We start from the raw sequence: 26,337 nt of genomic DNA, 5'->3' as shown, positions 1-26,337 counted from the left end.
ATTCGGCAGAAGACAACGATATAAATTTCTGTCTAGCTGTCTTCCAGCTTATTAAACTTTCTCCCAAATGTACAGTCATGCCTGATGTTGATCTTCTGGTTGTTAAATCACTACCATAATTAGCATCGGCATAAGCAGTAATATCCAGTTCTCCCACTGGTTCTAAATTTAGCTTTTTATTTTGTGCCTCCCTTAAATACCTAAGTATTCTTTTTGCTGATTGCATGTGCCTTTCATTCGGCTTGCTCACATTTCTAGATAGCAAGTTTACAGCTATAGAGATGTCTGGCCTTGACCATCTGCTTAAATATAGTAAGCTGCCTACCAGTGATCTATATACATCAATATCACATTCAGGGCCATTCATATCTTCTTTCTCAAACTCTATGTTCATTGGAGTTGCTGCACCTTTACAATCCTCCATTTTATATTGTTTTAGGAGTTTTAATATTTTGCTCTTTTGTGCTATTTTAAATCCTTTCTCGCTTCTTTCTATCTCTACTCCTAAGTAGTTACTTATTTCCCCCAAATCTCTCAATTTGTAATGTCTCTTTAACATTTGGATTACTTCTTCAGCCTCTTTCTTATCCTTAGTGAATATAGCTAAATCATCCACAAATACTAACATTATAGCTTGTGTCCTTTCATTTATAAATAAACAAGGATCAGCCTTTCCTTGCATAAAACCATTGTCTTTTAAAGTTTTAGTTAAATGTTGGTTCCATTCATGGCCACTTTGTCTGAGACCATATAGACTTTTTTTTAATATCCAACATTTGCCTTCATTTTCAATACCTGGTGGTATTTCCATATAAATGGTGTGTTTCAGGTCAGCATATAAATAGGCTGTTTCTATATCAACATGCCTAGTCATGAGATTATGCTTGGCTGCATAGGTTAAAGCAAATCTCAATGTTTCTGGTCTTAGAGCCGGGGCAAAAACTTGATCATAGTCGTTTGAAGTTTGTGCATACCCTTTTGCCACTAACCTTGCTCTATACCTCACATTACCATCGGCATCCACCTTCCTTTTAAATACCCATCTGGAACCAATTACTTTTGATTTTTCAGGCAGTTTTACCTCCTCATAAACCTTCAGTTGTTTTAATGAATTTAACTCCTTCTCCATTGCCTCTTTCCATTTTATTTGTTCCTTCTCAGGCATATTACATATGTCATCATATGTCTCTGGTTCAGCCACATTGAGACAATAATAGGTCTCAGGCTTGTACCTGTCTGGAGTTTTTCTCTCTCTGCTTGACCTCCTAGGTAATTCTCTGTCCTCCTCGTGAGTTTCCCTCCTTTCTGAGTTGGATGGAATTTCCTTGTCTGTTTGCATTTCCTCAGGTTCTACCTCTTTTTTAATTTCTTGCTCTGATTGAGAGTCACTTTCATCTGCACTATCATCACTACTCTCATTCCTTTCAGGCAATTTAATTATTGTTTCTGGGGGTTTACATATTTTGTCCCAGTTACTGTGCTCATTAAAAGAAGCACTGCTACTTATCACAAGTTTGTTGGTATTTGGCAACCCAAACCTAAATGCTCTCCTATTTTGTTGGTATCCAAGGAAATACATCAACCTGGCTTTCTTCTCTCCCTTTCTCCTTATTTCTTTTGGGATGTGAACCCATGCAGGAGATCCAAATACGTGTAAAAATTTTAAATTTGGTTTTCTCCCAGTCCAAACTGTATAGGGTATGTTGTTTATCCCACTGTGCCAAAGAATATTAATATAAAAATTCGCACAAAGTGTAGCTTCCCCCCAATATTTCTCTGATAGATTACTCCCCCTAATCATTGCCTCAGCCATATTCTGCAGAGTTTGGCCCCTTCTTTCAATAAAGGCATTCTGAGTAGGTGTATAGGGAGCGGCTCTCCTGTGAGTAATACCATTTTTCTTTAATATTGCTTGAAATTTGGCATTTGTAAACTCTGTTCCATTGTCAGTTTGTACCACCTTAACCTTTTTCCCTGTTTTACGCTCTACAAATTTGAGCCATTTTTCAAACTCTACATGTACAGCACTTTTATCTTTCATGAGATAGCAGTATCCAAACCTGGACTTTTGGTCTTGGATAGAGAGAATGTATCTGGCTCCTCCTAATGATGCACTTTTGGGTCCAATTACATCAACTGACACCAAATCTAATATATTTTTCACTTGTACATCACTATGTTTCATTATAGGAGCTTTCTTACTCTTGGCTAATTGGCAAGCTTGACAATTCACATATTCATTGCATTGCTTTAAATTAACTCCTACTGAGTTTTCAATTGTTTTTCTCAATGTTTTGTAGTTTGCATGTCCTAGCCTTTGATGCCATAAATGAATACAATCTTTGTGTATACATTTGTTTTCATAGACATTGTTAGCCTTAGTACAGTTTAGTCTATATAAATTATTTCTAGCATAGCAATTCAATTTTTCATTGTTCCTGCTAGTTATTACACATTTCTCCTCATAGAAAGTGCTAACAAACCCATTCTTTGCTAATGAACTCACAGAAAGTAAATTATGCTTTAAATTTGGAACATGTAAAACATCTATTGGTCTAGCAATATAAGGCAATTTCACTTTACCTTTTCCCAGTACCTTAGCACTAACACCATTTGCTAAGCATACTTGTTGGTTGGATACAGGTTGGTAGTTAAATATTAGCTGTTTACTCTTACACATGCTGGCAGTTGCTCCAGAGTCGACAATCCACTCTTCTCCCTGTTCAGAGTTATTAATTTCCTCAGTCAGGCTTAGTGTTTCTCTCTTGTGTCTGGTTTGTTTTTCTTTTCCTTTCTTAAATTTACAGTCTTTCATCAGATGTTTTCTTGAGCCACAGGAAAAACAGCGTTTTCCAGAATGAATGCTTGCAGCTGTGTCCCCCTCCTCCTCACTTTCTTTCAGCTTATCACTGTGATTAGTGAGTTTGGAGTCTCGGAGCTGTTTGTTATCTTTTCTCTTTTGTTCTTCTTCCAACAGTTTGCTAGTTATATTAATTACTGTTAGCTCTGCTTGAGGAAGAATTTCTAAATTGGTCACCAGCTGATCATATGACTCATCTAATGAAGACAGAATAATAAATGCTTCTTGTATTTCTGTAAATGTGATGTTCTTTTCTCGTAAGTCCATCAACATTGACTTCATTGCCTCTAAATGTTGAAGCATACACCCTCCAGCTTTCAGTCTGGTTCGGAAAAGTTTTCTGGCAATTTGAATCTGGCTTCCAACGTTATCTCTTACGAAGAGTCTCCTTAAATCCTCCCATGCCTTCTTTGCTGAGTTTTGGCCTCTCAGGTGGATAAGAAGACGGTCTTCTAGAGTTAACCCAATAATAGCCAGAGCTTTTGCATTTAGTTTCTTTTTCCTCTCATTTAGGACTGCTGGGGGATTTTCTACAATGTCCCATAATGCTTCCTTTTGTAGTAGCAACTGAACCTTCTGCTGCCAAGTTGCATAATTGTCCCCATTCAACTTTTTTATGCACAGTCCAGCCATAGACATTTCGTTGGCCATTTTTACCACAGACTGTCGACCACACTACTTGGCTCTCTCTGTTCAGCAGTTTCTTCAATAACTTCTTAAATTTACACCTGGATGCAGTCTGGTGCGCTGTCTGGGCCCATAACCAATTGACAGAGGTGCTGCGTTACCAGACTACGCCAGGGGGCGTAATGGTGAAGTGAACTGCCCAGAGATTAAACCAAACAGACACTGTTGTAGTGTTGAAGATATTATTTACAATAAAGTTGATATATACAGGGTAAATACAGCTTCTCTTTGTCCTTATACAGTCCTGGTCATTCACAGTAGTTCCTCAGTTAGTAATGGTAAATTTACAGTTTCCAGTAACCAAATATTGTTACCAATATAAAGAGTTCTGCAACCACGAAGTCTTCTCCTCTCACCACGGAGATAGTCTTCTCCCAGGATCTTCTCCTTGCAATATATGGCAAGTCTTCATCCAATGATGCAGAATATACAGCAACACGATCACCAGCAACACAATAACCAACCACTAACCATCCAACAGTCCAACTACCCAAACTACCCAACAGTTTGTCTCTGTAAGCTTGGCTAGCTTTATTCTTGGATCACCCAATCACATTGGTTGTCACACAGCTGCCTCAATTAACCCAGCTGTGCTCTCTTTTGTAACACGTTGCTCTCTAAATCTGATCCTGTAACAACTTATATACTGAATTGCAATGAACAATTCCCTAGGTTAGCTTTGAGACCTGTCAGATTGTATCTCCATAGTGTCATTCTCCAACGGATCTATGGCCCCTGAAGTGTTCTATACAAATTCTGACAAGTTGGGGATATCATTATAGTTTTCTGCCACCCCTACTGCTGGAAAAAGGCTCCTTAATAATTGAGTCTCTGTTGACTATTTGAAGGCCTTCGGAGGAGACCTCCTGTTGACATCTCTGGTTTGAGTAGAGTAACTTGTACAGTGGTGCCTCAACTTACGAACGTCTTGATTTACAACCATTTCAAGTTACAACCAGTTCCATCCTTGCGGCCGGAGCTTTGACTTACAAACAAAAAAAAAAAAGTCAGGGGGAAAAGGCAAAAAATTCAAATTACTAACCGTTGGAAGGCGAAGAGGCTGCTTCTTTGTAGCTCTTTCACTCCATATGTTAGAGTGAGTGCCATTGGAGGAGGCCTTTGACTGCCTGGTAAGGTAAGGTGCTGCTTTCTGCTTTTAAAAAACTGTTTGGGTGAGTTTTGCCACGTGGTTTTGGGCTGGGGGGTTATTTTTTTGTGCTGAGATGGTTCTTGGGGGTTTGTTTGTTTTTTGGTGTTTTTCCCACATTTCCGATGGGTCTTGGGGGATTTGCTTGCTTTTTGGAGTTTTTCGCTCCATTTCCGATGGTTTGCTTTTTGCTTTACTTTGCTTTTTCCCCCATTTCTGATGGGTCTTGCACGCTGGGCTTGCTTTCTGCTTTGCTTTTTTTGCATTTCCGATGGGTCTTGCACGCTGGGCTTGCTTTTCTTTTCTCTTCCCCTTCAGCCAGAATGGATTAATCGTTTTTCTGATCGGAAGTGTTTATTATTCCTCTTTATATTTCTGTCCATACTTTCCACAAAGTCTTTCTTTTTCCTAATGTACCATCTTCTTACATTTCTTTTGCCAGAATTTGTGTTCCATTTTATTTTACACATTTGGGAAGGTTTTGCATTTATGGAAGGACCCCTCCTTTCCCTTCAGAGCCTCTCCAACTCTGCTCGTTAACCACGCCGGCACCTTCTTGGACTTAGGCGACCCTCCCTTTTTTGTGGTATACACTTTCGCTGGGCCTCTACGACCGTTGTTTTAAACAGACTCCAGGCCCTCAGGAGAGATTTTTTTTCTCTTTTTTCCCCTTCCCTTTCAACTTCTTTCTAACTTGCTTCCTCGTCTCAGGGAAGTTAGCCCTTCGGAAATCAAGAGTTTTTGTGTCCGGAGATTTGCTTGACACTCTCCCCCCCCCCCAACCTGCAGGGTGAAAAAGATGTCAGCATGGTCACAGTTCCCTAGGGACTGAGTGACATTCCGGTCCCTAACCAGGTCCAGAGTACTGCACAATAATAGATCCAGAGTCCCCTGTCCTCTCTGTTGGGCTCCATGAGAAATTGCTCAAAGGCACAGTCGTTTAGCATGTCAAGAAACCCCGTCTCTCTTTCTTCACAGCACGCATTGGCCCAGTCGACGTGAGGAGAATTAATGTTCCCCGTGATTCCAGTCCTCTCCCTTTTGGACACCTCCCTGATTTCTCTCCACATTTCACATTTTTTCCCCTCAGGTTTTTCCCCACATTTCCCCCTCACGTTTTTGATGTGGAGGATGATAGCAAGCCCCCCACCCACTATCTCTTTGCTCCTTGGCTTGGCAGTTTATTCACAGTGATTCTGTGGAGTCTGACCCGCCGTCCATCTCCATTCTGCTGGATTCTACTCCTTCTTTGACCTAGATGGCCACCCCACCTCCAATACACCCCTTCCTATCTATCCCTCCTTTAGACTTTATCATCTGTGATTGCAGTTCTCTGAAATCCCACCAGGTTTCCTTTATGACCACTGTCTCAATCTTATATCCTCCCAATATTCCAGCTCTCTCATCTTTGCTCAGGCGCTTCAGGTGTTTGCATAAAAGCCTCTGCGTATGGAGGTCCCCCAACAAGGGCTGCTTGTTTGCTCCTCCTTCCAGTGGACCAACAATCCCATCCCATCACGCTCTCTGTCTTAATTACTACACTATCATCACTTTCTTGTGCCCTACCCTCTCCACCGTCTTTCCATAGGGATGAGGAGTCCCGAAATGAATGACTCTCTGCTCCTGATGGCTCCCCCCCCCGGGATTCAGTTGAAAAGCTGCTCTGCCACCTTTTAAATGTTACGCGCCAGCAGTCTGGTTATGTGTTCATTCAAGTGAAGGCTGTCCCTCTTGTACAAGCCCGGCTTCTCCCGAAACATCCCCCAGTGCTAAATGAATTTAAACCCCTCCCCTTGACATCACCCTCTCATCCACGCATCAAAACCCCTGACCTCCGCCTGCCTAGCTGGCCCCGTGTGCGGAACCGGTAGCACTTCCGAGAACGCTCACTTTGAGATACAGTAATATGTCAGTTTACGTATGCCTTGGTTTAGGTGATTTTTGATTTGTGAAGGCAAATCCGTTAGAAATAATGCCTCGGTTTACATTTCTTTTTCCCCGTTTTTTTCGCATTGTGAAGGAAGTTTCGCTACATCTGGAGGTTAATAGCACCTCCACTGCCGCTGTGGCAATCCGTGTTCCGGTTTATGTACTTTTTGCATAACGTAATGTCCTGGAGGACACATTGGTTTCGTAAACCGAGGTACTACTTTAATATGCAGCATTTAGAATTTGTAAGATTCAATTTTGTTGGGGTCAAATACCTTCTCAATTTCAATGCATGCATTGTTGCTTTTATTCTCACAGATGTGCTTTATCAAATTCTTTCCTCCCCTCTTTTCATACACATTGGTCAAGGTAACTAACTCTGAAGCCAGAGTGTCGGGTTTTCCTCGTGGAAATCACGGAATTAGGAGAGTGTAAGGCGGCTCAGGCAGTCCAGCAATAAAACACACGCAGTCCGGCAGCATTTCGTGCAGCAAAGTGTATTTACCGCAGCAGCATGGCAGGCATATGCGATCTCCAACCAGGTGAAGATGATACTGACTGTACATGTCTACATATATACATTCTTACAACCAATCACATTTCAGATTACATCATTCCATTACATCAGCTTTAGGTTACATCATCTTGGGTTACATCATCCTTGCTGAGCCACCCTGACTCATTCTCAGCACACCAGACAGTCATGGTTGCTCATTACAGCACTTTATTCTGGTCAGGCCTATAATTTATACTTGACACCCCTCCAAATTTTAGGGCTGAGCAGAATGTTCTCCCAGTTTCTCTGTGAACTCCATATACTCAGGGGTTTTATAAATAAATCTGTTATGTTCCTCTCTGACGTCTCATGTCACTATATGTCACCATGTATTTCATTTGTGTGTACCCTGAGTTACTAATGTACCTTTGTATTTATATTCACCATCACTTATGTCATACCCACACCAAACGTCTTTGGTGGGATTCCCTTATTGGCTCTTTGTGACCTCCTAGGTATCTGCCTTTCTTCTTTCACTGTGTGTTCATTTTCTATCTCACTACAAGCCCCATCTTCCTCTTCTTCTTCTGAGTAATCATTGGAACTTTCTTCAGCCACTTGCTTAGGCTCTATCTGACTTTTCTGTCTCCTTTTCCTTGCTAAAAATGAAATGCACACACTTGTGTTTCTCTGCTACTGGAACTTTCTTCTGCCCCTTCATTAGGCTCTACCTGACTTTTGTGTCCCCTTGTCCTTTCAATGTATGGAATGTGCACTTGTGAGTTTGCATGTATTCTGTCCCAGTTTTCGTGTTCACAGAAGTTTGCTGACCTAGAAATCACAACATTTTTATTACCATCAAGAAACCTATACGCTTTTGAACGTCTTTCGTAACACAAGAACCTCATTTTCTTTGCCTTTGGTTCTCCTTTTCTTCTTGTTTCCCTTGGCACATGAACCCACACACTGCAACCAAATACTCTCATGTGGTTTATGGAAGGCTCCCTTCCATATAGCATGTAGTATGGTGTCTGATCTATAACAGAAGAATAAATGTGGTCAATGTAACACAAAGTTAGAATTGCTTCAGGCCAATAAACGTGGAATGTAAGATCGATGAACATTGGGAAGCTGGAGGTGGTCAAACAGGAGATGTCAAGAATAAACATCGACATCCTGGGCATCAGTGAACTAAAATGGACAGGAATGGGCGAATTCAGCTCAGATGATTATCATATCTACTATTGTGGGCAAGAATCCCGTAGAAGGAATGGAGTAGCCCTCATAGTCAACAAAAGAGTGGGAAAAGCTGTAATGGGATACAATCTCAAAAATGATAGAATGATGTCAATACGAATCCAAGGCAGACCATTCAACATCACAATAATCCAAGTTTATGCACCAACCAGCATTGCTGAGGAGACTGAAATTGAACAATTCTATGAAGATTTACAACACCTTCTAGAACTGACACCAAAGAAAGATGTTCTTCTCATTCTAGGGGACTGGAATGCTAAAGTAGGGAGCCAAGAGATAAAAGGAACAACAGGGAAGTTTGGCCTTGGAGCTCAGAACGAAGCAGGACAAAGGCTAATAGAGTTTTGTCAAGAGAATAAGCTGGTCATCACAAACACTCTTTTCCAACAGCACAAGAGGCGACTCTATACATGGAAATCACCAGATGGGCAATATCGAAATCAGATTGATTATATTCTCTGCAGCCAAAGATGGAGAAGCTCTATACAGTCAGCAAAAACAAGACCTGGAGCTGACTGCGGTTCTGATCATCAGCTTCTCATAGCAAAATTCAAGCTTAGACTGAAGAGATTAGGAAAAACCACTGGGCCACTCAGGTATAATCTAAACCAAATCCCTTATGAATACACTGTGGAAGTAAAGAACAGATTTAAGGAACTAGATTTGGTGGACAGAGTGCCTGAAGAACTTTGGATAGAGGCTCGTAACATTGTCCAGGAGGCAGCAACGAAAACCATCCCAAAGAAAAGGAAATGCAAGAAAGCAAAGTGGCTGTCCAACGAGGCCTTAGAAATAGCAGAGAGGAGAAGGGAAGCAAAATGCAAGGGAGATAGGGAAAGTTACAGAAACTTGAATGCAGACTTCCAAAGAATAGCAAGGAGAGACAAGAGGGCCTTCTTAAATGAACAATGCAAAGAAATAGAGGAAGATAACAGAAAAGGAAAGACCAGAGATCTGTTCAGGAAAATTGGAGATATTAGAGGAACATTTTGCGCAAAGATGAACATGATAAAAGACAAAAATGGGAGGGACCTAACAGAAGCAGAAGACGTCAAGAAGAGGTGGCAAGAATACACAGAGGAATTATATCAGAAAGATTTGGATATCCCGGACAACCCAGACAATGTAGTTGCTGACCTTGAGCCAGACATCCTGGAGAGCGAAGTCAAGTGGGCCTTAGAAAGCCTGGCTAACAACAAGGCCAGTGGAGGTGATGGCATTCCAGTTGAACTATTTAAAATCTTGAAAGATGATGCTGTTAAGGTGCTACATTCAATATGCCAGCAAGTTTGGAAAACTCAACAGTGGCCAGAGGATTGGAAAAGATCAGTCTACATCCCAATCCCAAAGAAAGGCAGTGCCAAAGAATGCTCCAACTACCGAACAATTGCACTCATTTCACACGCTAGCAAGGTTATGCTCAAAATCCTGCAAGGTAGGCTTCAGCAGTATGTGGACCGAGAACTCCCAGAAGTACAAGCTGGATTCCGAAGAGGCAGAGGAACTCGAGACCAAATTGCTAACTTGCGCTGGATTATGGAGAAAGCCAGAGAGTTCCAGAAAAATATCTACTTCTGCTTCATTGACTATGCGAAAGCCTTTGACTGTGTGGACCACAGCAAACTATGGCAAGTTCTTAAAGAAATGGGAGTGCCTGACCACTTTATCTGTCTCCTGAGAAACCTATATGTGGGACAGGAAGCAACAGTTAGAACTGGTCATGGAACAACTGAGTGGTTCAAAATTGGGAAAGGAGTACGGCAAGGCTGTATATTGTCCCCCAGCTTATTTAACTTATATGCAGAATACATCATGCGGAAGGCTGGACTGGAAGAAACCCAAGCTGGAATTAAGATTGCCGGAAGAAATATCAACAACCTCCGATATGCAGATGATACCACTCTGATGGCAGAAAGTGAGGAGGAATTAAAGAACCTTGTAATGAGAGTGAAAGAGGAGAGTGCAAAAAACGGTCTGAAACTCAACATCAAAAAAACTAAGATCATGGCCACTGGTCCCATCACCTCCTGGGAAATAGAAGGGGAAGATATGGAGGCAGTGTCAAATTTTATCTTCCTGGGCTCCATGATCACTGCAGATGGAGACAGCAGCCCTGAAATTAAAAGGCGCCTTCTTCTTGGGAGGAAAGCGATGACAAATCTTGACAGCATCTTGAAAAGCAGAGACATCACCTTGCCAACAAAAGTCCGAATAGTCAAAGCTATGGTTCTTCCTGTCGTGATGTATGGAAGTGAGAGCTGGACCATAAAGAAAACAGACCGCCGAAGAACTGATGCCTTTGAATTGTGGTGCTGGAGGAGGCTCTTGAGAATCCCTTGGACTGCAAGGAGAACAAACCTATCAGTTCTAAAGGAAATCAACCCTGAATGCTCACTTGAAGGACAAATCCTGAAGCTGAGGCTCCAGTACTTTGGCCATCTCATGAGAAGAAAAGAGTCCTTGGAAAAAACCTTGATGTTAGGAAGGTGTGATGGCAAGAGGAGAAGGGGACGACCGAGGATGAGATGGCTGGACAGTGTCTGCGAAGCGACCAACATGAATTTGACACAACTCCGGGAGGCAGTAGAAGACAGGAGGGCCTGGCGTGCTCTGGTCCATGGGGTCACGAAGAGTCGGACACGACTAAACGACTAAACACAATAAACGTGGTTCATTCCAGCATCCTCCAATAAAGCATCCTTCATTGTTTGTAGGACCCCATTCCTACGTTCAGCCACCCCATTCTGAAAGGGTGAATATGGGCTTGTCTTACTATGAAATATACCAGCATCTCTCAACCAACTTTGGAACTTTTCTGACATGAACTCTGTTCCTCTGTCCGTCTGTATCTGTGCCACATGCTTATCAAAGCGTTTCTCTATGTAAGCCATCCAATTCCGGAAATGTTTATACACTTCTGACTTATTTTTCATCACAAAGCAATAACCGTAACAGGTATGGTCGTCTACAATTGTCAAAATATATCGCGAACCACCCATAGATGGCGGCAGAGGACCAATTACATCTGCATGTACAAGCTCAAAAGCTCTCTTTGCTTTTGTTGTCCTTTCTTTAGGAATTGGACAAACCTTAGATTTTGCCAACTTACAAACATCACAGTCTAGGTAATTCTTATATGCTTTCACTTCTGCCCCCTTGGCAAAGCTTTCCATTTTCTGTATTATCTTAAAGCTTGCATGCCCCAGCCTCCTATGCAATAGATGCACACACTTGTCATGATATGGCACATTCCTTACTACATTAGCTACTTTGTTATCATTCAGTACATACAAATCATTTTCTTGTCTTACTTTGGCAAAAACATCATTCCCTTTCTTTATAGTACACGTGCTATTTTCAAAAATTACTGTATAACAGACCAGCGTTCCTGACGTCGGGGGAGCTGCCTGCAATATCTGCCGTCCCCAGGCACGGGTGAGAGACGTGTCTGGGAGAATTTCTGGCTTGCGCTCCCCGACCTTTTTCAGGACTGGGACCCTGTTGCTACTGCTCCTGCTGCTTCAGGCCATCCCACCCCCTTCCACAACATCAGCCACCTGGCTGGGAGGGAGGGAGACCATAAAAGCCGGAAGCTTGTGCCAGGGCCCTCACAGACCAGCGTTCCTGACGTCGGGGGAGCTGCCTGCAATATCTGCCGTCCCCAGGCACGGGTGAGAGACGTGTCTGGGAGAATTTCTGGCTTGCGCTCCCCGACCTTTTTCAGGACTGGGACCCTGTTGCTACTGCTCCTGCTGCTTCAGGCCATCCCACCCCCTTCCACAACATCAGCCACCTGGCTGGGAGGGAGGGAGACCATAAAAGCCGGAAGCTTGTGCCAGGGCCCTCACAGACCAGCGTTCCTGACGTCGGGGGAGCTGCCTGCAATATCTGCCGTCCCAGGCACGGGTGAGAGACGTGTCTGGGAGAATTTCTGGCTTGCGCTCCCCGACCTTTTTCAGGACTGGGACCCTGTTGCTACTGCTCCTGCTGCTTCAGGCCATCCCACCCCCTTCCATAACATCAGCCACCTGGCTGGGAGGGAGGGAGACCATAAAAGCCGGAAGCTTGTGCCAGGGCCCTCACAGACCAGCGTTCCTGACGTCGGGGGAGCTGCCTGCAATATCTGCCGTCCCCAGGCACGGGTGAGAGACGTGTCTGGGAGAATTTCTGGCTTGCGCTCCCCTGCCTTTCAGGACCGAGACCCTGCTGCTGCTGGTGCTGCTGCTGCTTCGGGCCACCCCACCCCTTCTTTAACACCAGCCACCTGGCTGGGAGGGGAGAAGGGGCATTAGAAGGGTGTGTGGGCTTGTTCTTGTTTGTTTTTAACTGTTAGTATTATTAATTGCCATCAGGTTGCATAGAGACCCACAGTGGACCTGATGGAACAGGAAGGGGGGAGGGCGTTGGAGGGGGCAGCCATTGAGGTGGTGCTGGGTAGGGGAAGGAATGGTGGTGGGGGTAGAACATGCCCGCGTAGGAGAAGAGAGGTTAGATATCTTACATCTATCCCCTCTTCTAGTCCTACCTCCAACCAAATGGTATCAGGCGACCATATCAGCAAACCCTCGAGCCACACGGTGCTGTTGATGAACGCCAGGTCAGTACAAAATAAAACTGCCCTCATCCATGATGTAATTCTGGATGAGGGTGCTGACCTGGCGTGCATTACTGAGACCTGGGTGGGAGAGGAAGGTGGTGTCCCCCTCTCCCAGCTGTGTCCTCCTGGGTACTCAGTCCAGCACCAGTGTCGCTCGGAGGGTCGGGGAGGGGGAGTTGCTATAGTCTATAGGAGTTCTATCTCCTTGACCAAGCTTCCTATCCCTTTGAGAGGAGGTCTTGAGGGCCTGTATTGTGTGTTGGGCTCACGAGACAGGTTAGGGATTCTGTTGGTGTACCGCCCACCCTGCTGCGTACCAACAGTCTCCCTACCTGAGCTGACGGAGGCAGTCTCGGACCTGGTGTTGAGGACTCCCAGGCTGCTGGTGCTGGGGGACCTCAACATCCATGCTGAGGCTGCCTTGACCGGGGCGGCTCAGGACTTCATGGCCGCCATGACAACCATGGGACTGTCTCAATGTGTCATCGGCCCGACACATGAGAAGGGCCACACCTTGGACCTTGTTTTCACAACGGGATTGGAAGATGGTGGTTTGGATGTGGAGGGGCTGGTTGTGACCCCATTGTCATGGTCAGACCACTTCCTGGTCAAGTTTAGTCTATTAGCTTCTTCTTCCCTCTGCAAGGGTGGGGGATCTATTAAGATGATCCGCCCTCGGAGACTTATGGATCCAGATGGATTCCTGAATGCTCTGGGGGAGTATCCGTCTGATATGGTTGGCGCTCCTGTCGAAGCTCAGGTCACCCTATGGAATAGGGAGATGACCCGGGCGGTTGACACGATTGCGCCTAAGCGCCCTCTCCCTGCTCGCCGAGCCCAGACAGCTCCCTGGTATACTTCTGAACTGCGGGCGATGAAGCGAGAGGGGAGACGGCTAGAGCGCAGGTGGAGGAAGTCCCGCTGGGAATCTGATCGAACACGACTTAGAGCCCATTATCGGGCCTATTTCGTGGCAATACGGCTGGCGAAACGGCAATATTTCTCCAGCCGCATTGCTTCCTCAGAATGTCGTCCAGCAGAGCTGTTTCGGGTGGTCCGGGATCTTCTTCAACCGGGAAACCCGGTGGAGGTCCCGGACTGCTCATCAGCTCGCTGTGATGAGTTTGCTATTCATTTTGAGGAAAAAATCGCTCAGATTCGCAGTGGGCTGGACTCCACTGTTACTGCAAAATCGGAAGATGTGTCCAGTGTGCCGTGCTTAGGTCAAACTTTAATGGATGAGTTTCAATTGTTGAGACCCGAGGATGTGGACAGGGTGCTTGGATCTGTCCGTTCTACCACCACGCCGCTCGACCCTTGCCCATCTTGGCTAATTGGAAGATCTGCCAGGGGGGTTCGCACTTGGGTCCAGGAGGCTGTGAACGCCTCTCTGAGAGAGGGAGTGGTCCCTACCGCCTTGAAAGAGGCGGTAATTCGACCACTCCTTAAAAAGCCTAACCTGGACCCAAGGCTGGTGGTCAACTACCGACCAGTGGCGAACCTCCCTTATTTAGGCAAGGTGTTGGAGCGGGTTGTGGCCGGGCAACTCCAGGCGCTGCTGGATGAAACGGATTTTCTGGATCCATTTCAGTCGGGTTTCAGGCCGGGTTTTGGTACAGAGACAGCCTTGGTCGCCCTGTATGATGACCTTTACCGGGAGAGAGACAGGGGGAGTGTGACCCTGTTGATACTCCTGGACCTCTCAGCGGCTTTCGACACCATCGACCATGGTGTCCTTCTGGATAGGCTGGCTGGGTTAGGAGTTGGGGGCACTGTTTTACGGTGGTTCCGCTCCTTCCTAGCTGACCGTATCCAGAGGGTGGTGCTGGGGGACAGTTGCTCTGCCCCATGGCATTTATGTCATGGGGTTCCTCAGGGCTCAATACTGTCCCCCATGCTGTTTAACATCTACATGAAACCGCTGGGAGAGGTCATCAGGAGGTTTGGGCTGAGGAGTCAGCAATATGCTGACGACACTCAGCTCTACCTCTCGTTTTCCACCAATCCAGGTGAGGCAGTTTCTGTGCTGAACTCGTGTCTGGACCTGATAATGGACTGGATGAGGGTTAATAAATTGAAACTCAATCCAGACAAGACGGAAGTGCTGTTAGTGGGTGCTTCGCCGGACAGGTTGGAGGGCCACTTCCCTGTCCTGAATGGGGTTACACTCCCCCTAAGGGACAGGGTCCGCAGCCTGGGGGTGCTCCTGGACCCCAGTCTAACTTTGGAAGCTCAGGTGGACTCGGTGGCCAGGGGTGCCTTCCTTCAGCTGCGGAAATTATACCAGCTACGGCCCTACCTGGACGAGTGGAGTCTCATGACAGTTACACATGCACTGGTAACATCTCGTATTGATTATTGCAATGCGCTCTACGTGGGGCTGCCTTTGAAGACGGTCCGGCGACTGCAACTGGTTCAGAATCGAGCTGCGCGGCTGGTGAGTGGTGGGGCCGCCAGAGAGCACATCAAGCCGATTCTGTATAATTTACACTGGTTACCAGTTGCTGTCCGGGCCCAATTCAAAGTGCTTGTTTTGACATATAAAGCCCTAAACGGCTTGGGCCCTGGATACTTGAAGGACCGCCTCCTTCCATATGAGCCTACCCGGCTGTTAAGATCTAGCCAGGGGGCCCTTTTGAAAGAGCCATCCCTCAAGGAGGTAAGAGGGATGGCTTGTAGACAAAGGGCCTTCTCGGCAGCTGCCCCCAGACTATGGAACGCCCTCCCAACTGAAATTCGCCTGGCGCCGACACTGATGATATTTCGGCGCCAGGTCAAAACCTTCCTGTTCCAGAAGGCTTTTAATTGAAATAACATTAACTGTGGGTCTTAATGGTGGCAATTTTAATTGTATTTTAATTGTATTTTAATTGTATTTTAATCATTTTATTTTATTCCATTGAATTTTAATTGTTGTAAGCCGCCCAGAGACCTTTGGGTAGAGTGGGCGGCATATAAATTAAATAAATAAATAAATAAATAAATAAATAAATAAATATATCCTTCTTTATCTAACCTGGAAATACCGAGGATACTACATTCCAGATTGGGGACATAGAACACCTTTTAAAACTCTTTTTTCAAACCTGGTACATAAACTTTCCCTTCTCCAGCCACAGGAGAAGACTGTCCATTTGCCATTTTAACGAAGCTCTGCTCCGAAGCACCTAGAAAAGAAAAAAACTCTTATCGTTAGTAAGGTGACTAATCATGCCGCTGTCAAGGACCCAGCTTGCTGTTGCTGTTCTCTTATCTCTTTCTGCCTGCACGAGATACGTCCTCCCTTTGCTTCTCCAGCTGTTTGACTTTACACAGTCCCGTTGCAAATGCTTCTCCGAGTTACAGAAGAAACAGCGTTTCACTGTGAAAACTTTGCTTGCTTGCTCTTCTATAATCAGCTTTTCTCCGCTGTGGGCTGGATTTCTTACTTCTCTCAGGACTGTCATTTCTCCTCCACTGGGGGCTGTCTTTTCTTTCATCTCTCTTTCTTGCTTCCTCCAAAAGCCTTGATGTAATATACTGCATATTCAAATCTTGCTGTGACATAGTCTCTAGACTAATCACTAGATTGTTGTATGACTCAGGTAAGGTACTCAGCACTATATAAACTTTATGAGTCTCTGAAAATTCCATATTCCTTTGCTGCAACTCATCAAATAAATTCTTCATTTTCTGTAAGTGATGGGACATGTTTTCTCCATGTTCTAACTTAGCTCTATACAGCTTTCTGGTTAGGGAAACCACTGTTCCTGCTGTGTCCTTAACATATATATTTTTCAAAGTGTCCCAGCATTCTTTAGCTGAAGTTAGTCCCCTCACGTGCGTCAGCTGGCTGTCTTCTAAACAAAGTATAATTGTAGACAGAACTTTTTCATTTTTCTTTATTTCCTCCTCATCTGGTTCATCAGGGGGATCTGTCACTATCTCCCACAGCTCTTCACGTCTCAGAAACATTTCTGCCTTCACTGACAACGTCTGGTAATTGTTTTCGTTTAGTCTGGTCACTGGAAAACCTCCCAGACTCCCAACCGGCTGCATCTTGCTGCTTGTCTCCTTGTCCTCCGTTTTTCCTCCCCTCCTGGGCTCTAAACGGCAGAACTCTTCCTTTCCTGGACTCTAGCCTTTCCTCTCAGTACCCACTGGTACTCACCGCATTTCTTTACGTCACGCAGTCTGCGCAGGGCGTAGCACTGGGCCCATAACCTTCTTGTCGGATTTTCCTCGTGGAAGTCACGGAATTAGGAGAGTGTAAGGCGGCTCAGGAAGTCCAGCAATAAAACACACGCAGTCCGGCAGCATTTCGTGCAGCAAAGTGTATTTACAGCAGCAGCATGGCAGGCATATGTGATCTCCAACCAGGTGAAGATGATACTGACTGTACATGTCTACATATATACATTCTTACAACCAATCACATTTCAGATTACATCATTCCATTACATCAGCTTTAGGTTACATCATCTTGGGTTACATCATCCTTGCTGAGCCACCCTGACTCATTCTCAGCACACCAGACAGTCATGGTTGCTCATTACAGCACTTTATTCTGGTCAGGCCTATAATTTATACTTGACACAGAGGTTGGGAGTTCCCTTCCTTTCTAGCCCTGCAGTTGTAAGATTCTATTACCTCAGTACCTATTTCTCTGACCATCTCTGCTACCTAGACTGTTTTCAGAAATTCCTGATGATTCTCTACCAGTAACAGCATTTTATCAACTCTACATCCCATCCCTTTCATGGATTTGTCCTTTCTCTTCACCCTCCGAATAGTAATCTCTGCACATTTTATCAATTCCCAGCATTGACCACTAACTGTTCTTTGCTGGTTCTCGAGTCCAGTAATTTACCTGTATCCCATTCGTCCACGTTTACTCTTCCTTTCTGACACTGTCATCTCCCCCCTCCCCTTGCTATTGATTTTTGCTCAATAATCCTTTAATTCAAATATTTGTTTCCTCTTTAATCAAATTGGAGAAATTTATTTCTAATTTCCTGGAAGCTGACATACAATCATTGGGGAGAATTTGAGAAGGAAAAGAAGTTAAAATACTTTGATTTTGATGTACCTATTCGGATGTGGAAATGATCCTCCCTTCATGACTCTTCCCTCCAAAAGGTCCCTCAGTGAAGAGCCTTTCCAAGCTCAGGCCCAGAGGAACAAACTCCGGTCTGGCCTCATCCCCTCCCTGGTTCTCCTCCCTTGCCTTTTTGGCTGTCTTTCCTTGCTCTTCCATGACTCAGGTGGAGCCTGAACACATCATTCCTTATTCCTGCAGATTTTGGAAGTGGTTGTTTCTCTTCTTTTTCTAATCTATCAGATGATGAACAGGAGAAGAATTGCGCAGCGACATCTCGGGCAACCCGGCCAGGAACTCATCATCAAGCAAGAAAACAGAGAATTGAAAATTGGAAAGAGCAGAAATGGATTTTACATGAAAGGACTGACACAGAGGAGAAACCATGTCAATGCATGTCACCTCAGTAGATATCAAAGAACACATCCAGGGGAGAAACTCTATCCATGTATGAAATGCGGAAAGAGCTTCAGTCAGAACAAAAGCCTCCATATACACCATAGAACTCACACTGGGGAGAAATCACATACATGCATGGAATGTGGCAAGAGCTTTAGTCAGGGTGGAAACTTAAGGTTACACCAAAGGACCCACACTGGGGAGAAACCACATGAATGCCTGGAATGTGGAAAGAGCTTTAGTAGGAGTGGTGACCTTAGGTTACATCAAAGGACCCACACTGGGGAGAAGCCATATAAATGCATGGAATGTGGAAAGAACTTTAGTAGGAGTGGTGCCCTTAGGTTACATCAAAGGACCCACACTGGGGAGAAACCACATAAATGCATGGAATGTGGAAAGAGCTTTAGTCAGAATGCTCACTTTAAATTACATCAAAGGACTCACACTGGCGAGAAACCACATAAATGCATGGAATGTGGAAAGCGCTTTAGTCGGAGTTGTCATCTTAGGATACATCAAAGAACTCACACTGGGGAGAAACCACACAAATGCATGGAATGTGGAAAGGGCTTTAGTATCAGTGGTACCCTTAGGTTACATCAAAGGACTCACACTGGGGAGAAACCACATAAATGCATGGAATGTGGAATGATCTTTAGTAGGAGTTTTGTCCTTAAGTTACATCAAAGGACTCACACTGGGGAGAAGCCACATATATGCATGGAATGTGGAAAGAGCTTTAGTACGAGCAGTGCCCTAAGGTTACATCAAAGGACCCACAGTGGGGAGAAACCATATAAATGCATGGATTGCGGAAAGAGTTTTATTTGTAGTAGTCACCTTAGGTTACATCAAAGGACTCACACTGGGGAGAAACCACATAAATGCATAGAATGTGGAAAGAGCTTTAGTAGGAGTTTTGTCCTTAGGTTACATCAAAGGACTCACACTGGGGAGAAACCACATAAATGCATGGAATGTGGAAAAAGCTTTAGTACAAGTAGTGCCCTAAGGTTACATCAAAGGACCCACAGTGGGGAGAAACCATATAATTGCATAGAATGTGGAAAGAGATTTAGTACGAGTGTTTCACTTAGGTTACATCAAAGGACCCACACTGGGGAGAAACCACATAAATGCATGGAATGTGGAAAGAGCTTTAGTAGGAGTGGTGACCTTAGGTTACATCAAAGGACTCACACTGGGGAGAAACCACATAAATGCATGGAATGTGGAAAGAGCTTTAGTAGGAGTGGTAACCTTAGGTTACATCAAAGGACTCACACTGGGGAGAAACCACATAAATGCATGGAATGTGGAAAAAGCTTTAGTCAGAAGGGACACCTTAGGTCACATCAAAGGATCCACACTGGGGAGAAACCATATAAATGCATGGAATGTGGAAAGAGCTTTATTCAGAGTTCTACCCTTAAGTTACACCAAAGGACCCACACTGGGGAGAAACCACATAAATGCATGGAATGTGGAAAGTGCTTTATTATCAGTGGTGCCCTTAGGTTACATCAAAGGACCCACACTGGTGATAAACCATAGAAATGCATGGAATGTGGATAGAGTTTTATTCAGGAGCTCATTCAGTTTTCTGCTCGTTTCCACGGGGAAGAAGAAACAAGAAAATGCTGAGGTAGTGCAAAACAGAGAGAGTAGAGAAAAATGGATTGCATTTTGAAGTGTCACTTGTGATGTGTTTTATTTCTATCGTTCATTAACAGATATCATAGCATAGATGTGGAAGCTTGTGCCAGAGAAATGAGAATAAGCATATATTGTGCAATAGAAGCTTTTACAAAATTAGTGTAAAAAGAAAATGGATGTTCTAAAGCTAACTGATGGAAGAAAAGCAAGTAGTTAAGAGAGCAAAGTCGTCATTTCTTTACCCCCAAAAATAGTAACAGTAATTGAGATTTAAAGAGGGTACCAATAAATTTTTATTCTCTATTTTTAAACAACCAATATACAGTATATATTCTGTATTATTTTTGAAGAAGTAGGCGTTTCTGTGGTATTGTATTGAGAGGATACTGCATTGGGTCGGAGGTGACCAAATCTTTTCATCTGATGCCAGGTGAAAGTCCTTGGAAGAGCGGAAAAATAACCATGAGAGAGTGACAGGCAGCAATGGATTTTACACACGGGTGAGAATAAAATTTTAGAGCCAGATAGTGCTTTTCTACTGTGTATGTATTTTTAAAGTTTAAATACTTTTGCATGTCTTTCATTAAAAATGATAAGCGTTTTTGCTTTTCATCATTGTATTCTTAGGAAGTTTGAAGTGTTTTGAAGATGTATTCTCTATCTTTCTAGATTATGACCTCCAGTGTTTTAATGTTTTTGTATTTTATATTCAAACACGTCTTAAATTTTCCCTATTATCTAAATTTAAATTCCTGCATCTTTTTACAAGGTGCAAGGATGTATTTTAAGTAAGTCTACAGTTTTTGCATAACTGTATGAGGTTTGTACAGTCAACCCTCAACTTACGAACTGTTAGAAAGTTCGTCTTTCCCCTCAGGTGGCCCCTCCATTTCGGCGGGAAATAAAAATGGCGGAGTCTTGATAACTTTAACGCTGTCAACTTTATTCTCACATCCTCCTGCACATTCTTGAACATTTCTAACGGTTTTAAACTCGGCAACAAGCCTTCACCAACAATGTCCAAACTTTGATTAAAGTCCCAGGGGGTTAACGGCGCAGGCCCCCATAAGGTCCCTTGGACTCCGGTCGAGGGGGTGGGAGGCTCCTCATCACACAAATTGTCCCACAGCATTTGTGCCTAACCCACCCCCTCTTGTCAGGGCCCTCGTTAAATGAAGCTGTCAACTGCTCCCGCTCCCGCAGCAGATCGACCTCCCTTGGCGCCACGATCACGTTCCATTCTTTTACGGTGATATGTCGAGGAGCTTCTTTTGGAGGGGAAGGATCGGGCAACAGGCCACCCACTTATAAATTTGGAAAGTCTCGGATCAGTCCTTGGGTTCAGACCTTTTCAAATGCCCTCCGTCATTCCTCCCTTTTCCTCTCATATTCCTCCACCACAGTACTAAACCACACCACCCCCTCCTCGTCCTTATATTCCTTCCCAACTGTCACCTCTGACTCCTCCCACTCTCCCTCAGCCAAACATACCTCCAACTTCCCCTCCCCTTCTCTTTTTGTTAACGCTTTTCCCTTTTCATCTTCACTTTCCCCGCCAGCCAGTTGTTCCCTTTCTCCATCATTGTTTTTCACTTTTGCTTCCGCGGACAGCTCACTCTTAATTTCTACACCTTCACACGCCCCCCCCGGAGGAGTGTGCCGTCCGCTCTTCATTACCGCGCTCGTTCCCTTCTCCCTGTCGCGAAAAATAATCGGCATTAGCGTGGTTTATTCCTTTCTTATATTTCACCTGAAACGCAAAGGGTTGTAAACTTAAATACCAACGCGTTAACCTAGGATTAGAATCTTTCATACGATTTAACCATTGAAGTGGAGCATGATCTGTCATCAAAATAAAGGGATCTCCCAACAGATAATATTTCTGTGTCATAATTGCCCATTTCACCGCCAATGCTTCTTTTTCAATTGTTGCATATTTTTGCTCTCGGGGGCTTAATTTCTTACTCAAGTACATAATTGGGTATTCTGCCCCTTGTTTTTCTTGTGCTAAAACTGCCCCAATTCCCCTATCAGATGCATCTGTTTGTACAATGAAGGGGAGAGAGAAATCTGGTGCATATCTTTTTGGTAGTTCATTAAGGATGGATTGTAACTTATCAGAAGCTCTTTGTTCTTTTATTCCCCATCTCAAGTATTTGTTTATCTTTTTTGTGAGATCATTTAATGGGGCTGCGATCTCTGCGAAATTTGGTACAAATTATCTATAATACTCTGCTAATCCCAAAAATTGTTGTACCTCTTTCTTAGTTTTGGGAATGTGCCAATCTGATAATTTATCTGTCTTCTCTTCCGATGGTTGTATTACTCCTTTACTTACCACATGCCCCCAAAATTTACCTTTTCCCGTGCTACTTTACATTTAGCCAGATTAATTGTTAATCCTGCCTTTCTAAATTCTTTCAGCACTTGTTTTATGTGAATTACGTGTTCTTCCCAACTCTTACTAAAGATAAGAATGTCATCGATATAAGCTCCTGCAAATGTATTGACTGGTTCTAATATTCTATCCATCAAGCGTTGAAACGTAGCTCCCACCCCATGTAATCCAAATGACATTTTTTAAAATTGATATAACCCTTTAGGGGTAACAAGTGCTGTCTTTTCTTTGTCTTCAATCCGCAACAGAATTTGCCAGTAACCTTTGGTGAGGTCAAGTGATGTTAGACAACGGCGCCCCCTAGCTTTTCCAATAAGTCCTCAATACGAGGCATTGGATATGCATCAAATTTAGATACTTCATTAACTTTCCTAAAATCAATGCACAACCTAACTTTTCCATCAGGCTTGGGAACTACAACTGGGTAACTCCTCCGTGGGCTACAAGATGGTTCAATTATATCTAGTTTCAACATTTCTTCCACTTCCTTATTAATTAATTCTTTTAAATGGAAAGGCCAGTTCCTACTTCCACTGCGTATTACTACTCCATCGGTTGTATTAATACAGTGTTCTGCCATTCGAGTAGTGCCCAGCTTCGGTGAGAACACATCCTTGAATTCTTTCTGTACCTCCCTTACTTGTCTTACTTGATGATCCCTTAGATCGTCCCCTAATGGAATTTCTATTTGTTCACCCTTGTACATGGAAGATTCAGGACCTAAGTCTTCTTCCACGCTTTCTCCCCATAATACTTCTCTCTCATGCCACTCCTTTAATAAGTTTACATGGGAAACACCAGTCTTTTTCTTTTTATCTTGAGTTTGTATTTCTTTATTGTAACAGCCACCCTCAAACCTCAAAGAGTGGTTGCTACTTCACTTTAAACTCTGCTGCCACCAACTTATCCTTGAAAAATCATAAGAGGACAAGTGTATCTTTTCTAAACAAAAACTGGTTTATTGATTACAGAAAATAAAAAATAGTAAATCACTGGTAAAGATTCAATTAGACAATCACTGTTCTTAAATCACTGGCTCACACAGACTATTTCTCACTGACAGGCTCTCTCACTCACTCTAACTACTAATCACTTTAAACTCTCAGCTCAAATCTCTCATCTCCAATCCCTCCTCACACACGCTTCACCCCCCTTTTTATACTAGCTCCTCCCCTTAAGTTCCACCCTCCATCACACCATTGGCTGATGACTCACTGCCCAGCTATGACGGACAGGTGATGTTATGTCTGCCCGTTACAATACCTCCCCCCTTAATAAGTTGTTTTGTGGGGGACAGCTAAAGTGCTTTTCTCCAAAAACAACGAGGAGCAATATACACCACTTACATTACCCCAACATTACAAGCACACTTACCAGAATTATTTAACAGTTCGATAGCAGGAAAAAAATCATACAATATAACAGTTTCATTCCATATTACTTTAAAACACTTTAAACAATTATTATTCTTCATCGTGGTCTTCTGTGAATGCACACAAAGGGTTAATACCAGCGCCAGCGTTGGGCCTCTCGGAACGTTTTCTAGCTGCAAGAGAAAAGTAACAATGTTTAGGACTACCCCTACTGCGCACGCCCAGCCTAACCGTCCCTCAGTTCCATTTTTCCGCCTAGCGGTTTGGAGCCTCTCGTCTTAGCTGCGTTATTGCGATCTATCTATCTGATTTTTTGGCTTTTGACCTCAGCTTCGCTCACGGACTACCCTAGCGCTTTTCCCTTCAACTTGACGACCCAGTGTATTTTTCTGGCTTTACTCGGACTGATTTCGGACTGCTCTGCCTTATCCTTGGACTTGTCGTTTCGGTTTCCTTACTGCCCTATGTCCCCTTCCGGGCCGTTCGGCAGGTGTGTGGTGTGCGACCGCAAAATTCCCCATCAGGACGGCCACGATACTTGCCTGTATTGTTTGGGGGAGTCGCACAATCCTAAAGCTTGCCCACACTGCAAAGCCTTCACTAAAGCCGCTCTCAAGGCTCGCCAACAGCGCCTTAAACTTCATCTGTGGGAGTCAACGTTGTCTTCCACGGCGCCCTCGGAGGGGGAAATGGCTTCTACTTCTCGAGCAGCTCCTGTTCAGTCAGTCGTCTCTAAAGTTTCCAAAATGTCGAAAAAATCCGCGTCGTCGAAATCGGCCGCTCCTGCTTCGAACCCTGAGCCTCCGGCTCCGAAAGCTAAGCCGTCGAAATCGTCCAAAGCTAAGGCGGCCGCCCAGCTTAAAATGACATCCATTCCACTTTCTCCGAGCTCGGGTTCCATCCCATCGCCGATTCTTGAGGAGTTGTCGAGGCGCTTCGGGGCCTCGTCCGAGGCACCCGCGCCTCCTCCTGCTCGACGTACTGAAGTGTTACCGCCTTCGGGAAGGTCTTCCCCGACACCGAGCCAGTTAGTCGCTGTCACTACTGGCCTCGCTTCTGCCCCACATAGCCCTTTTCCTGCGGGCCAGGGGTCGCCTCCCGTGTCGATCTCGTCCGTACACTCGGACTCGAGATCCCCTCGAGAGAAGATACCTCGATCACCTGTGCGTTCGAGGTCGAAATCTCCTCGAGGCAAACGTTCTCGCACGGAGAAGCATGACTCCCCGAGTCGGTCCCCTTCCTCCGGCCGCTCGAGGTCGAAGTCTCCTCGACGGAAACGATCGAAGAAGAGGCATCGAGCTTCCACTCAGTCCGACTCTGGCGATCGCTCGGACTCGAAATCCTCTAAGCGTAAACGCTCTAAGAAGAAGCACCGTTCTCATCGACGTCGTAGCAAGCATCGACGTCGGTCCTCTTCTTCCCGTTCAGCGGATTCCGACCGCCCTAAGCGTCGTAAACACCATCGACGTCGGCGCGACCATTCGCGGTCTCCTTCTTCGTCGTCGACATCCGCATCTCGAGACCGGTACCGCAAAAAGATCCGGTACATATATGTGTCTTCTTCTTCGGAGTCGACCCGCCCTCGACGCCGACGCCGGGCTATTCGAGCCAAAGACCACCCTCCTACGGTACCGGTTGCCCCTCCACCGCAACCGGCCCCTTCCACCTCGGCGCCATCCGTGGTCCCAGTTCGACCCCCGACAACGCAGGTCGACATCGAGAAGCCCCCTCCAAAGAAGAAGAGGGATGTCTTCTCCTCTGATCCAGATGAGGTGTCCACGGAGCGGTCTTCTGACTCCGATCAGGAGCAACCCCCACCTTTGCCACCGCATGATTTACCTCCGGGTGATCTGGTGCTTTCCGATACTGGCGATACTCACGCTCCTTCTCCATCTGAGGATTTTTCTTCTTATTCTCAGATGATGTCCAGGCTTGCCAAGACGCTCAAATTGGACTTGAATCTCCCTTCCCCTCCGGGAGAGGACTTGTTCTTTGGGGACATCAAGAGGGACAGTACCGCTCCCCCCAGTATAGCCTTTGTGCCTGTGGTTATGGAGGCCATCAAGGAGTTCTGGGCTCAGCCTGCGACTACACCTAATGTCCCTCATCGCACAGAGCACTTCTACAAGATTCATGGGGCTGACACTCATTTTCTGCTCAAGCATCCCATTCCAAACTCACTCATTGTTGAGACAAGCTGTTCAAGGCCTTCGGCCAAAGCCCATGTTACCCCAGTTGACAAAGAGGGTAAGAAGCTGGAACTCATCGGCAGGAAAATCTACTCCCTTGTCACCTTGCTACTTCGAGTCATAAATTATCAAACTGTGTTGGGAGCTTATCACAAACAGTTGTGGCTCAAGCTTTTACCGGGGTTGAAAATGATACCTGAAGACACCCGGCAAGCTTTTCTTAACTCCTATGAGGAAGCTCAGACGGTATCCAAGTATGAACGTCTTTC

At 44.8% G+C, this 26,337-nt stretch overlaps 1 protein-coding gene across 4 annotated transcripts in view; it reads left to right on the top strand.

Moving 5' to 3' along the window:
• Positions 1-26,337, top strand: part of LOC140706537 (uncharacterized) — a 52,402-nt gene that overhangs the window by 5,149 nt on the left and 20,916 nt on the right. For 3 of the 4 annotated variants that reach the window (XR_013541152.1, XR_013541153.1, XR_013541154.1), the window contains exon 3: positions 18,294-20,608. Coding sequence is in view for 1 of the 4 variants with exons in the window: in XM_078384496.1 (XP_078240622.1) it covers positions 18,294-20,006 (1,713 nt within the window). In the remaining 3 variants the exon portion in view is untranslated. Of the gene's footprint in view, positions 1-18,293; positions 20,710-26,337 lie in introns of those variants that run through there. The other variant, XM_078384496.1, reaches the window with a different exon arrangement.

Source organism: Pogona vitticeps, chromosome 1 (assembly GCF_051106095.1).
Source record: "Pogona vitticeps strain Pit_001003342236 chromosome 1, PviZW2.1, whole genome shotgun sequence".
In the NCBI taxonomy this organism is placed as follows: Eukaryota; Metazoa; Chordata; class Lepidosauria; order Squamata; family Agamidae; genus Pogona; species Pogona vitticeps.
This window is presented reverse-complemented; position numbering and strand designations above follow the sequence as displayed.